This window comes from Aedes albopictus, chromosome 1, assembly GCF_035046485.1.
Source record: "Aedes albopictus strain Foshan chromosome 1, AalbF5, whole genome shotgun sequence".
Taxonomy (NCBI): Eukaryota; Metazoa; Arthropoda; class Insecta; order Diptera; family Culicidae; genus Aedes; species Aedes albopictus.
Window position 1 is genome coordinate 225,053,398 of NC_085136.1, and position 13,425 is coordinate 225,066,822.

General features: G+C 39.8%; 1 protein-coding gene across 4 annotated transcripts in view; it reads right to left on the reverse strand.

Moving 5' to 3' along the window:
* Positions 1-232: 232 nt before the first annotated feature.
* The window catches only part of LOC109430370 (soluble guanylate cyclase 89Db), a 128,540-nt gene continuing 115,347 nt past the window's right edge, over positions 233-13,425 (reverse strand). For all 4 annotated transcript variants that reach the window (XM_029857273.2, XM_029857272.2, XM_062846327.1 and 1 more), the window contains 6 exons: positions 2,739-2,816; positions 2,037-2,519; positions 1,664-1,921; positions 1,359-1,600; positions 534-1,305; positions 233-474 (listed from right to left, as the gene is read on the reverse strand). In XM_029857273.2, the coding sequence (XP_029713133.1) occupies positions 400-474; positions 534-1,305; positions 1,359-1,600; positions 1,664-1,921; positions 2,037-2,519; positions 2,739-2,816 (1,908 nt within the window). In that variant the 3' untranslated portion in view covers positions 233-399. The remainder of the gene's footprint in view (positions 475-533; positions 1,306-1,358; positions 1,601-1,663; positions 1,922-2,036; positions 2,520-2,738; positions 2,817-13,425) is intronic.

Genomic DNA, 13,425 nt, shown 5'->3' on the forward strand with positions numbered 1-13,425 from the left:
ATTGTGGCGTACTATTGTTGATTATGTCTTGTCTTAATGATGTGGAACAAATAAATGTATGTATGTATCGTTCAAGGCCGATGAACATGGTGCTCAATAATACTCTCGGCGCTGAAGCCAACAAGGTACGGTAAAGTAAGATAAGTACTTACCTTCATGGATACATTCACCGTTTCGTAATGTCATTTCTTTCCCATTAAAACTACCAGCCACAGCGTGTTTCAGTTCACAACAGTAGACATATGTAGACACATTTATTTTCCAAGAATCAACTAGTAAGTGTAAGTCTTTGTGAGCTTATATGTGTAAATTGATTCCTAATGAGTGTAATTGCGGAAGTGAAGGCACATTTTGAATCTGTCTCTTGCTAGAAGAGATCATGAACAGCCAGCAGATTTACTATGACATATTTAAGCGTTTACCTGAACCACTAGGTCCTGCATCTAACCAGAACGTTTCCATCTCTCCTTTTCCCTAAAATAAAAGTACTCTTTATTAAGGTGCCTCATCAATGGCGTTCTACTTTAATGTACCTTTACAGAAACTTGCCCACGGAATGTAAGCTTGAAACCATATTTCCTCAATTTGTTGGCTGTATATCCGGAAACCTGGATCTTATTCGTATCGCTGCTGCTCTCCATTCTAGATGCCGTGTTCACCGTGTCTCCAAACAAACAATACCGTGGCACCTTTAGCCCGACGATTCCGGCCACGATGGGTCCGGTATGGAAACCGATTTTCACGCCAACTCCCGGCAGATTGAGATCGTGGATGCTCTGAAGCATCCCTAAAGCCAGATCACCCGTGTGCTGTACGTGGCAAGGATTAACATCTGGCGCACCGCTAACCGCCATATAGACCTTGCCAACTGTCTCGACCTTGTACGCCATCGGTGACTGTATCAACTCGTCGAATGCGGAGAAAGCCGCATTCAGCGTGTTCACCGTCGTCATCGCGTACTTGATCGAGTCATCGGACGTAAGCGATTCCTGAATTTCTGCAAACAGAACAGTCACTTCCTCGAAGCTCTGACAGGTCTCCAGAGGATTCTGCCCTTCTCGCAGCCGTTCAGCTATCGACCTAGGGATCATCGAGTACAACAACTCGTCACCCTGCCGTTTCCACGAATCGGCCAAGGCCAACGACGTTTCCAGCTCTTCAGCTCGCTTTTCCTCGCGCTCGCACATGAGATCCAGCCGGGAGTTGTGTGAAAATCCGGAAAACACCATTTCTCTGCTAAGGCCGTGGGTGTTCAGATCGTTCAGGTACAACCCAACCTCACGCAGTTCCTCCAAATTGTTGATCCTGAAAAAGGAAAGAGTCAGCACGATCTTTATAGTAACAACCGTTGCGCATACAGAGGACTACACAGGAACACCAACGAGTTGATGTCCTTTATGTAACGCATCTCGCCCTTCAGCAGAATACTTCTAAGGCCTTGCGAACCGCGACGGGCAATTGACATCAACTTGGACGGATCGTCGTGTTCGTGAATCGATGGTTTAAGATCCACATGGGTGCCGCTCGCTTCGGCGGATTCCTGCACGGTTGATCCTTTGAGCAGCTGAATCTCGAAGTTTACCGTTTGAAGGCGCTTCATCTACAAGCAAAGATCATCCCAGTTTTAGACAAGTGACGTAAAATTCGACAGCAAATTACTTACATTCTCCCAAGTGAACGTGATTCCCGTTGGACGGCGAAGTTTGAAGTATTCGGTAACCTTGGAACCCATCAGCTCCGTTGGGGAGCGGGTGGCGTTGTTCAGTATCCACGATTCAATGAGTTTCTCGCCAGCGGCGGTAATTCGCATCTGTTCGTTCAGGATCAGCGCAAACGGGAATAGGTCCAGGAGAACGCTGCTACTCACCGGGGACAGTTGTAGCTGCGAAGGATGAGCGGTGATGTGGACACGTCTTTGCATCTGTCGATAATAAGATAGGTAACAATGTTAGTAGCTCCAAAAATAATTCATTTAAGGTGTTCAAAAATTAGTGTTTATGCGGAACGATTGCTGAGTTCATTGCGTGCATACTCACGTAGTCCCGATTGTCAAAATCCAGTCGATACTTGACGATCACCGTCTTCAGCCCTCCTTGGATCGAAATCGGTCCTGCTGTCCCTCCTGGGACGTCATTCTGGCTCTCCAGTACCTTGATCGTCACATCCATATTGTAAAGCTGCTTGGCGATTTCCATCAACTGTCCCCGCAGATACTTGGAAAACCCGGAACGAGTACTTCGGTACACCAACACCGCTCCTTGTTCGTCCACCTCGATCAGCTGCATCGAAGGGCTCTTCATCTTGCGGTATGTGAACCGCATCTGCAGATGGATGTTATCCACCGAGTGGAGGAAATCGCAAAAGTACCTTCCGGTGGCCTTGATCAGCTCATCGTAACCGAAATTGCTGAAGAATCGCACAAAGCACCGCCCAAAGAAAACCATAAAATCGTCGATGCTTCTGCCGGTGATGGCCGACAGTGCGGCCGCCAAGTCCGGAATAAGGCTGTCCGGGTATTGCTGTATCAAACAAAAACATACAATGCATCAGAAAACTTAGAGTGGAGTGTCCTTCTACACCCTGCCACCTACTTTACGCCCACCGTATTTGTTAGAATTCAGACGAGGAACCATGGTGGATTTTTTCCGGGAGGCCGTGCAGAAGACTCAACTGTATTTTCACCTTTTGCCATTGCACCTTAAGCGCCCGACCCGTATGCAACATAAACGCTCACTCACCTGGTACGTGTTGAATACGGTAAGCTTGCAGCCGGCCGTGTGTAACGCCTGCTTCCATACGAGTTCTCCATACTCGAGCTTCCAAAGGGGGTGATGGTGTGGCGAAGTGGTTGTCATAGTTGGACAGTCGGACACAGTGCGCAGTAAAGCGAACCGTTCCAAAGAGCGGCGAGAGAGAAAAGTTAAAGTAAGTTCGAGACTTTCACATGTGGGGAATTCAACGAAAAGGTGGTTTTCATAAAAGCTGAAAAAATCACACATGTGAGCAGCACACGGCACAACCGGTGAATGGTGGGTTCTGGCTAGACTGTTCCAAACAGTTTCCAGAAGCGGTGATAGATATGTATGTCACACAATGTGCATCACTCTTTTGGATGCGGAGTGGGGCAGTTCAGACTTTAACCTTAACCGTGCATTGGGCTCCCCAGACAGGCACACTGAGCGTGCACTCCGTCAGCGGGGTGAACTTTAGCTAATGCACGAAGAAGGTTAAACATGTTGAAAATTCAAAACTTTCATATGTTCATTACAATCATTGGTGCAAAACTGGAGTCCTGTAAAATTTTCAGCCATTTCGGTGGTGTTTTAATGGTGGCCCAAAAGCAAAATAGGTTTATTTGGGAATTACTATGAAAAATTTTCATTAAAGGTTATTTGCGCTGTAGAGCATTAACACGCAAATGAAGTCATGGGGTTCAAGTCAAATTGAATTCTGCAGATCTTAACGATGAATGTTGGCGAAGACCGAAACTCGCTTAGACTCATAAGACAGAAGTTATTAATCAGTATTCATTAGTATGGGACAAATATCAAATTCTCGCTCCAGTCGACTTTTTTGATTCCATTTAGGTCCCATATGAACTGTGCAAAATTTCAGCGCAATTGGTGAAACTATAATTTAGCGCAAGCGGTTCAAAGTTTCCATAGGATTTACTATGGGAAAAGTTACACTTTCAAACAAAAAATACCAGAGTTCGCCCTTTGTCTCCTTAATTCAAATCGATCAACGCTTCTTGTAGCAAAATCATTTATGAAACTTTTCTTCGAATACCTCAAAATAATTGGATGCTTGTGGGAAAAGTTATTGATTTATTACCGATTAGTGATCCAACGAACGGCTTTTTGTTTTGTTTTGTTAGCAGCACTGTAACTGCTGCCTTGGCTGCTGCTGTTTCTGGGGGTGGTGATGCCTCCCGCGCTCCCGCCCAAGCAACAACGGCAGCAGCAGTGCTGCTGATAAAACAAAACAAAAAGCCGTTCGTTGAATCGGTAATAAATCAATAACTTTTTCCACAAGCATCCAATCATTTTGAGATATTCGAAGGAAAGTTTCATAAATGATTTTGCTACAAGAAGCGTTGATCGATTTGAATTAAGAAGACAAAGGGCGACCTCTGGGATTTTTTGTTTGAAAGTGTAACTTTTCCCATAGTAAATTCTATGCAAACTTTGAACCGCTTGCGCTAAATTATAGTTTCACCGATTGCGCTGAAATTTTGTACAGTTCATATGGGACCTAAATGGGATCGGAAAAGTCAACTGGAGCGAGGATTTAACTTTTCCATACAAGCGTGTCCCATACTAGTATTCATGCTTGAACAAAAGACCACAGCTCGTTCGATATTACCCTCTTGCAGGCCTTGCGGGACATCGTGTATAAAGATGCACATGCGAGTGAGAATTTGTTTAATACCGTCGTTGGGGGTAAGAATGGGTCAAAAATGCATACTTCCACATTCATTGTTCCATAACTTTTGCTTCTTTGCATGAAAAAGTCCTTTGATCAATGGAATATGATCTTTGATAATGCATGAACAAATGATGAAAAAAGATTTGGAGTTCGTCAATTTTCCATAAAACTATTGCGGCGCTCATAATAAATCCACATTGAGCGGCGACGATATGGCCGCTAGGAGATACCCGCGATACAGACGCAATGTCAAAACCGAACAGATACTGTCATCCACCCAGCAGCATCGCAGCAGCCTTCAGGCTATGCATATCAAAACAAAAGTTAGCACAATGGTAACTCATTTGGCCAGAAATCTTAAGAATATTTACCGCGACATTGTTCCACTAATATATGCATGCATAATCATCACCTTATCGGCTTTGTAAGAATATGGATAATAAATAGATCATGCTGCAGGAAAATGCGGCTTCACTTTTTCCATTTCGTCATTGCGTCTGTATCGCGTGCATTTCCTCGCGGCCATATTGCCGCAGCCTCATGTTCAAATCCACAGCGCCGCATACAGAATTTTTGATCATCTGGTGCTCCTAGTGGTGCGGTCATATTTTGGCAACTTGATGGGAAAGAAGAAGACAAACGCGTTTTGCGGATTTATGTTGCAAGGCACAATACAAGTGTATGAAAATTAACCCATTCTCACCCCTTCGAGGGGGTGACAATGGGTCTAGGGAACCGATTTCGTTCCGCATTGACAACAAAGCATCTTAATAAAGCTCTGGTAAAAGTGGATACTACTTACCAATAATATACTAAACGATGGGTATGAGTTTGAGATTTTGAAAAGTAACAATGCACCTATACTTGTAATGTTTCATCGAGTCTTAAAAGTGAAATTTTAAAAAGGCTATATTTTCAAACCTTTTACGATGATTTATCAAAAATAAACTAATTTCTCTAAAAACTTAAGGTTTCGACAGGAACTGTTGGTATTCGATATGTTTTGACCCAATCTTGCCCATCTGACCCATTGTCACCCCCAACGACGGTATCTTTTTTTTACCGATAGTCGAAATAAGTTCCGGTCTTCGGCAACATTCACCATTAAGATCTGAAGAATGACTTTGACCCTATGACTTCACCCATGTGTGAATGCTCTACAACACCAAGATCCTTTTTTGAAAATTCTCCATGTCCACCCAATGGCTGAAAATTTGACTGAACTCTAGTTTTACACCAAAGATTGTAATGAACATATGGGAGCTAAGAAATTTGAACATGTTCGAAATCTGAACTGCCCTAATGCGGAGCAGTTGTTCGGTATGGTGATGTCATGATGACCATAATCAACAGATCCAGAACATGATGATAAAACAGAAAAATCACGTTCCACGGTCAGTTTTGGGACGTTTTCTCAAACGAACAATCACACAGGTTGAGGTTAATAAACACGCATGAAAGAAAGCAAATGCAAGTGACGGCTCCGGCTGATGACAGAATTCTTCCAGATCACCGGCAAAAGAAGATTATCTATTTCTTAATTAGGTAATGATTACAGTGCCATAATATTAACAATACATAAGCAATGGTAAAAAAAAATACCTAACACACAAGTTTTAGTTCATATCTAATCAAAAAATACAAAAAAAAAACGAGCGTCCTATTGCAACTGCAGTAGTGATTAGTTTTTTTTTCAGCACCCGAATTAATCAGCCTTAAGGACAAATGTCTTGAGATCCCGCATCATCAGTGCATCAGAACTTCAGACGCACAAATCTCAAGAAGCAAGCTTCAAACAACAGAGCGTTTTATTATTCTGTTCTTGCTCACTTGTAATAAGCTTAAAATGAGAAGCTCAAGTGTGCTGGTTTTGTTAACGAAGAGATTTGTGCCCTCGAAATCGTGAGTAGGTGCCAAAGTCGGCCATTGTGGCGGCCATTTTGGGATTCTAACAAGTCTGTCCTTAAAAGTGACATTTTAAAAAGGCCTTATTTTCAAGCTTATTTGATGATTTATCAAAAATTATCTATTTGCTCTAGAAACCTAATTTTTCGACAAGAGCTGCTGGCAACTACAAGGACGACACCATAAAATGTTTGATTGCAATATTCGCAATATTTGATGAGATATTTCAGATATTGTTTCGAGCCTTCTGACCCAATCTCGCCCCTCTGATTCACTTTTGTCACCCCCAACGACGGTATAGTCACTTTATTGCATCTTTTGCACCGTACTCGACTTCCTGCATTTTTTTTTAGTCCACAATATGTTCCCACCACTGCACAGTGTACAAATTCGAGTAAAAAAAAACGAACGCAATTCAGTTCCAGTCGCTAAGCAATCGACAGATACCCATTCATAACTCCGGGGAATTGAATGGTGTCAACCCCTTTCCAGAAAAACATCGCCGAGTGTCTCATTTTGGCCATTTTCCCCTAAATTTGTCAAAAATATTTGAACATATCAAACTTAAATCCAAAAAAAGTGGGTGAAAACCTCAAAATTCCTTGAATTTAAAAAAAAAACTTCATGTACCAATGACAGGACAACTTGGTCCCAGAGTGTCCCATTTTGTCAAATATCCCCTATAAACAAAGAATAGTTGAGAATTTCAGATTAATTACAATAGAAAAAAAAACATGCAAAGTTGTTCAAAAGTCATGATACTGAATGAAGAAACCCCAAACAGATCGTCTCTTGTCTATCACATTCAATGACGTCCCGACTAGAAGATTCTAACAAAAATATAACATAATTATAGCAAACCATGATATGTATAACTCATTGTGATACAATCATGTTTAACATCTTTGGTATTTAAAAATATTATAACTCAATTGTATCATATTGTGTTATAAATGTTGTTCAATAACTCATTGTGAAACAATTTAGTTTTGATTCCTTGACATTCAGAACATCATTTTACACAATTGTATCAAAATAAGATAGAAACTAGTTTTCTTGAAGCTAAAATTTATATCATATTGTGTTAGAATTTTGATCTGATTATAACAAAATAGGTTATTATTTTGATTAGACCGGTGTACTTTTTGTTACGATTTTAGTTATTTAAACATCATCCTGCATGTAGTTTACAATATAATGAGTTATAGAAAAATTTCATAACATCATAACGCAATGTGTTATAAACTTGATATATTTTTCTAGTCGGGGTTGTCTCATTTTATCTAATATCTAATATTTATAAATTAAGAATATTTGAGAAATTCAGATGAATTTCATCAAATAACCGTGCAAAGTCGTTCAAAAGTCGTGCTAAATACTTAGTGGTAAAACCCCAAACAGATCATCTCTTGTTTATAATATTCAGAAATGATGTCTCATTCTGTCCCTTTCCCATACATATTAAAAATACATAAAAATATTCAAAGACAAAAAATATCAAACTTTTGAACGACTTTGTATGGTTTTTATTGAAATTCATCTGACATTCTTAAATATTCTAAATTTATAGAGGATATTGAACAAAACGAGACAACATCACTAAATGCGATGAACAAGAGATGATCTGTTTATGGTTTCTCCATTCAGTATCACGACTTTTGAACAGCTTTGCATGTTTTTTTTTTTTGTTGAAATTCATTCGAAATTCTCAAATATTCCTTATTTACAGGGGATATTGGACAAAATGGGACATCATCTCTGAATGTGATGGACAAGACACAACCAGAGTTGCGCAATATCAGTCTTATCAGTGACCAATTATATTGTACAATAGTCACTATCACTCCAGGCCGTTCAATATTAAAACGATAATGACAGGGTACGACCTGATATTGACCCGCACTCTAGATCACGATCATTGCAACTGTTGTGATATTTTAGAGGGGTGCGCCAAAACTCAAACTTTTTTGTGACCAACATGCAAAACTAGTTATTTTGTACCACATAAAAAATATCATCTTGGTAAATCTTCATTAGGATTTTTAAACGAATTTTAAAGATGGCCTATCAGTGATTTCCACGCACCATCAGAGTCAGTCCAGTTCTGATGGAACAAGGAGAGTGACGGTGACTCAATAGAGAGCACGCTGACTTCGATCGTAGTTGGCCTATCAAAATCAGCGATTTGCTTTCCATTGACAGTGACAGATTGCAACTCTGGACACAACCCGTTTGGCGTTTCTCCATGCAGTAGCATGATTTTTAACGACTTTGCACAGTTTTTTTGTTCAAATTCATTCGAAATTCTCAAATATTCTCATTTTATAGGGCATATTGGACAAAATGAGACACTTATTGTGATCAAAGGCGAAAAACATTTACTAAACACATGAAACTACATGAAGCGTTTTGAAATATTCAGGGTACCTCCCAACTTTTTGGAATTTAAGTTTGATAAATTCAAATATTTCTGACAAATTTTGGGGAAAATGGCCAAAATGAGACACTTTGCGATGTTTTTCAGGAAAGGGGTTGGCACCATTCGATTCCCCGGAGTTTTTTTGCTTAGGAATGGGTATCTGTCGTTTGCTTAGCGGCCGGAACTGAATTGCGTCCGTGTTTTTGCTCGAATTTGTACACTGTGCACTGGTGGATAACACTGACACTGTGGAAGATTACAAGTGGTGGTCGAAATACGCGTATATGTCAATGGATAAGCAAAATAGGGCTGAATTAAAAGGTACAAACTGTTCCCACACATGTAAAAAAATCAAGGATCATTTCTTACAATAATATATAGTAATCTTAATCTAGTATGGGTCTGGTCATAAACCACTCATACCAAATTTTGGACATTCAGATGCCCCTCGTCACCCTTAAGCACCTCTGAAGCCTCTTGAGAGCTCCCTCAAGCCCCCTGAGAACTCCTAAAACGCCCCTGAGATCCCCTGAAACTTCCTTAAATGACCCTGCGACCCCCTGGATCTCCCTGAGAATCTCTGAAATGACACTGACACGCCATGAAACACTACTAAGACTCACTGGAACATTGCTTGGAACTCCTTGAGAGTTCTGAAAGACCCCCTGATACGTCTCTGAGGCGTCTTGGGACCCCCTGAGAATCCCTGAAACCACGTGTGACCTCCTAAAAGTCCCGAAAAATAATTTCATTTCGTTCTTACACTTTCGGTTCTTGAGAAATTCGCGTGGTCCGTGATTATTAATTTTAAACCACTGATAATTGCAGCACATCCTTATTAAGGACAAGGTATTTGGAGTACAGAGCTCAAAATTTCTAGAGCACCGTTTTTTTAGAACCGTTGAACGGATTTGGATGAAAATGCATCACGCTAATAGTTCAGTGGTTGTCAATAGCGTGATGCATTTTAATCCAAATCCGTTCAACGGTTCTAAAAAACGGTGCTCTAGAAATTTTGAGCTCTGTACTCCAAATACCTTGTCCTTAAAGATACTCCTTCTTTAGATGACCAATCCGAAAAACATGTTCACTTCTTCCTGGCACTTTTTGTGAACAAAGTGTGGAAACCACTGAGTTTTGCATCACAACTATATTGTAGTCAGTGTTCCGTGAAGCGTGAATCGAAAAAAAAATCATTTCATCCTCAAATTGTTGTTTTTTGAGGATTTCGCGTAGCCCGTGACCATGAATTGGAAACCACTGATCTTTGAATTGCAGGCAGTGCTCCTTGAGATGAAAAATCCGAAAAGCATTTGTACTTCTTTCTAGCACTTCCGGTGCATCAGAAATTCACGTGGCCTGTGACGTCATATTGGAAACCACTGGGCTACATTCAAGTAAGTTGATCCAAAGGCGTAGAACATTTCTATTTCGTCATCACACTTGCGGTTCTCGAGATATTCAAGTGACCCGTGATCATAAATTGGAAAGCACGGTTTTTTTCCGAGATGGTCAATCCGAAAACCATTTGCACTTGTTCATAGCACTTTCGATTCTTGAGAAATTCTTCCGGCTTGTAACCTCAGATTGGGAACCACTGACCTTTGCTATACAACTACATTGTGAAAAGTACTCCCTGAAGTGCTTGAGAAATACGCTTGGCTCATGACTGTAGGTTGGGAACCACTGAACTTCGAAAAACTGCTAAATTATTCATTTAACTAAATAACTTGTAACCTTTTCACAAGTTGGAAACATTTTAACTTCGATCTTCACAAACTAGGTCTGAAAGTGAAAAAAACGCTCCCCCGATTTACGCACTAATTTCGAAATAACGCTCCCCCGATTTACACTCTCCCGTAAATTTCTGAAACCCCTATTTATGGCAATGGCTAGGGGTGCATAACATAAAAATGTACATTATTATTATTAGCTTTATTAGGGAGATTTTCAGCCCGAGGCTGGTTCATCTCTAAAAAATGTGCATGTATGCTATGTAAGAAAGGCAAAGAGGTGTGCATAAATTGAGTCAGAGCTTTAATGAAGGTAACTAGTTCGCAACAACAGGTAGTATTGCTCCGGAGCATTTAAAATGGGATCAAGGGGATTCCCAGGAAATTCGAAGAAAGCCAAAAAGAGAGTTTCAATGGACCTCTGGGGCGTTTCGGGGGATTTCAAGAGCCTTCTAAGAGCGTTTTGTCCGGTTTCGTTGGCGTTTTAGTGGGATTTAAAGGGCGTTTCAATGGTATGAAGGGGTAACAGGGACGTTTCGAGGGGCTTTAAGGACGATTCAGGGGAAGGGGGTCTCATCAGCCTTTATAGGGCGTTACAAAGGGTTTCAGGAGCCTTTCTTGAGACTATCTTGAGGAATCCCTGAAAGAATTTTCGAAGGAAACCTTGTAAGATATTCTAAAGAAACCCATATCAAAATTTCAGAAAGAAATCAGATCTTTTGATTTACTGAAAAATTACTGGAAGAATTTTCTGAAACAGTCCTAGGATAGTTTTCTGAAAAAAATCATTCTGAGCAAACTCTGAGGGAACCCATGGACCTCTTGAGGAATTTATACAGCAATGCATGGATGATTTTATAAAATATTTACTGGAGAATTGAAAGATTTTCTGTGTAATCTTCGGAAATTTTTTTCAAGTAATCTATGGAACAATTACGATGGATTTATTCTTAGCTTTTTCAGTTCTTAGCCTTTGGATGAATCTTTCGGAAACTTCAGATGAATTACTGAATGATTCTGTGGATTTAAAAAAATCGCTGGACGAATACTTAACGAAATTATCAAATAAATCTCAGAAGAAATCTGTAAGGGAGATGTTTCCAAAAACTTTATGAACGAATTTCATAACAAAGAATCACTGGAATATTTTTAAATGCAAGATGTTTTAAAATAATACGTGATTTTTTTTTTCTAATAAATCCATCAAAATTTCGCTGTAGGAATTTCTCGAAGAATTTCTGAAGAAATTCCTAAAGAATTGCTGAACCCTTGGTCAAAGCAATCCTGCAAGATTTTCTAAGATGAACCTTTGAGATTTTTTTTGGTGGAATTCCTAATGGATTTTCCGAAGAAAATTTTCGAATAATTCCATGATCCACTTTTTTGAAAGAATACTTAAAGGAATGCCTGGGGAAATCCTCGAATAAATTATCGACGGTATCCCTGGGGAAATTTCTATAGAAATATTGAGAAGAAAGTCTGAAGACATTGCAGGACGTATTTACGAAAGAATCCTTGGGAAATTGCAAATATTCGGAAGAATTTCTGATGAAATCTCTGACAAAAGTCTCAATTCCACAGAGGTTGTTTTTGCACGTATGAGGGCACACACAATTCGTAATAGTTACATAGACAACTAGCTGTCCCCGGCAAACTTTGTCTTGCCTACTGCGTTTTTTGAAGTTTGAAGTCCCTAGCCAAGCGCCCAAGTTCCCGTTCCAAATGTGTGAAAACCCGATTTTCAAAAACTCTCAATTTTCCCATGTTTTAGGCCTCATAAACCTTCCTTGGGTGAAAACTAACAGAACAAAACTAAGACGACTCAAATCGGACCATCCGTTCGCAAGTTATGCGCGGTCCCACGTATGCCACTGCATTTTTATATATATAGATATTCTTACATTCATGAGGAGGAATTTACAATATTACGAAGGATATTTTATTAATTTATGGAGGCTCAAAAAATGTAATAATAATAAATATTACTCAATACTTGTGAGAATGCAGGATAGTTCATAAAAAATATTTCGTTATTTTCTGAAGGACGGAACAATACTTTTCTTCATAAACCCTGACTGAGCTTGAACACAATTTTCACATAGTTACTATTTATAGTTTTAATATTTTATACGGGCATTTCTCAAAAAGTTTCTCCAGGGATTTTCGTGAGACTTTTGCAGAAGTTTTTCCTGTGATTTCTTCTAAAGAATTTATCTGGATTTCCCCGAAGTTCATCCGAGAGTTCTTCTCAAAGATTTTAAGAGTTCTTTTCGGAATTTCCGTAATATTTTCATTTGAGATTAATCACACATTTTCTGAAATGTCTCAGTTCCGAAGTCCATCTCTTTGATTCTTCAATAGTTATTATCGGAGTTCCTCGCAAGCTTTCACCACGATTCCTTCATGTATTTCTCCAGGAATTTCTTACAAGGAATTTCGTGGGATATATCAGGAGAAAACCTGAAAAAGTCCTCGGAAAACCTGTTAGAGAAATCCCAAACGAAACATGCAAAGAATCCCGGAACATTTTTTGGTAAGGATTCTGAGAAGAACACTGGGAATAATCCCGGGAAAATCTCCAAGAGAAATCACAGGACGATCATGATAAGAAATCTCAAAAACAACTACGTGGAAAAGCCTGGAAAACCCCCTGAAAAAAATCGTGGGAAATTGTCCATGAAAAATATTCACAATAACTCCAGCAAGAAACCCCAAAAACGACTCTAAATTAAAACCACTGAAGAAATCATGGGAGTACGCCCAAGCAGGTTCGGATTAAGGATTGTGGGAGCCTGGGGCCGGAGCGAATGTGGAGGCCTCCCGGAGGTACAAAGGCGATGAGAAAAAAAATGTTCATTGCTTTTTTAACAGTACTTGAGCAAAATAAAAATAAAGTTAATGTTTAGCAAGCATAAGCGGTTTTTGTGGGGGCCCCAAAAA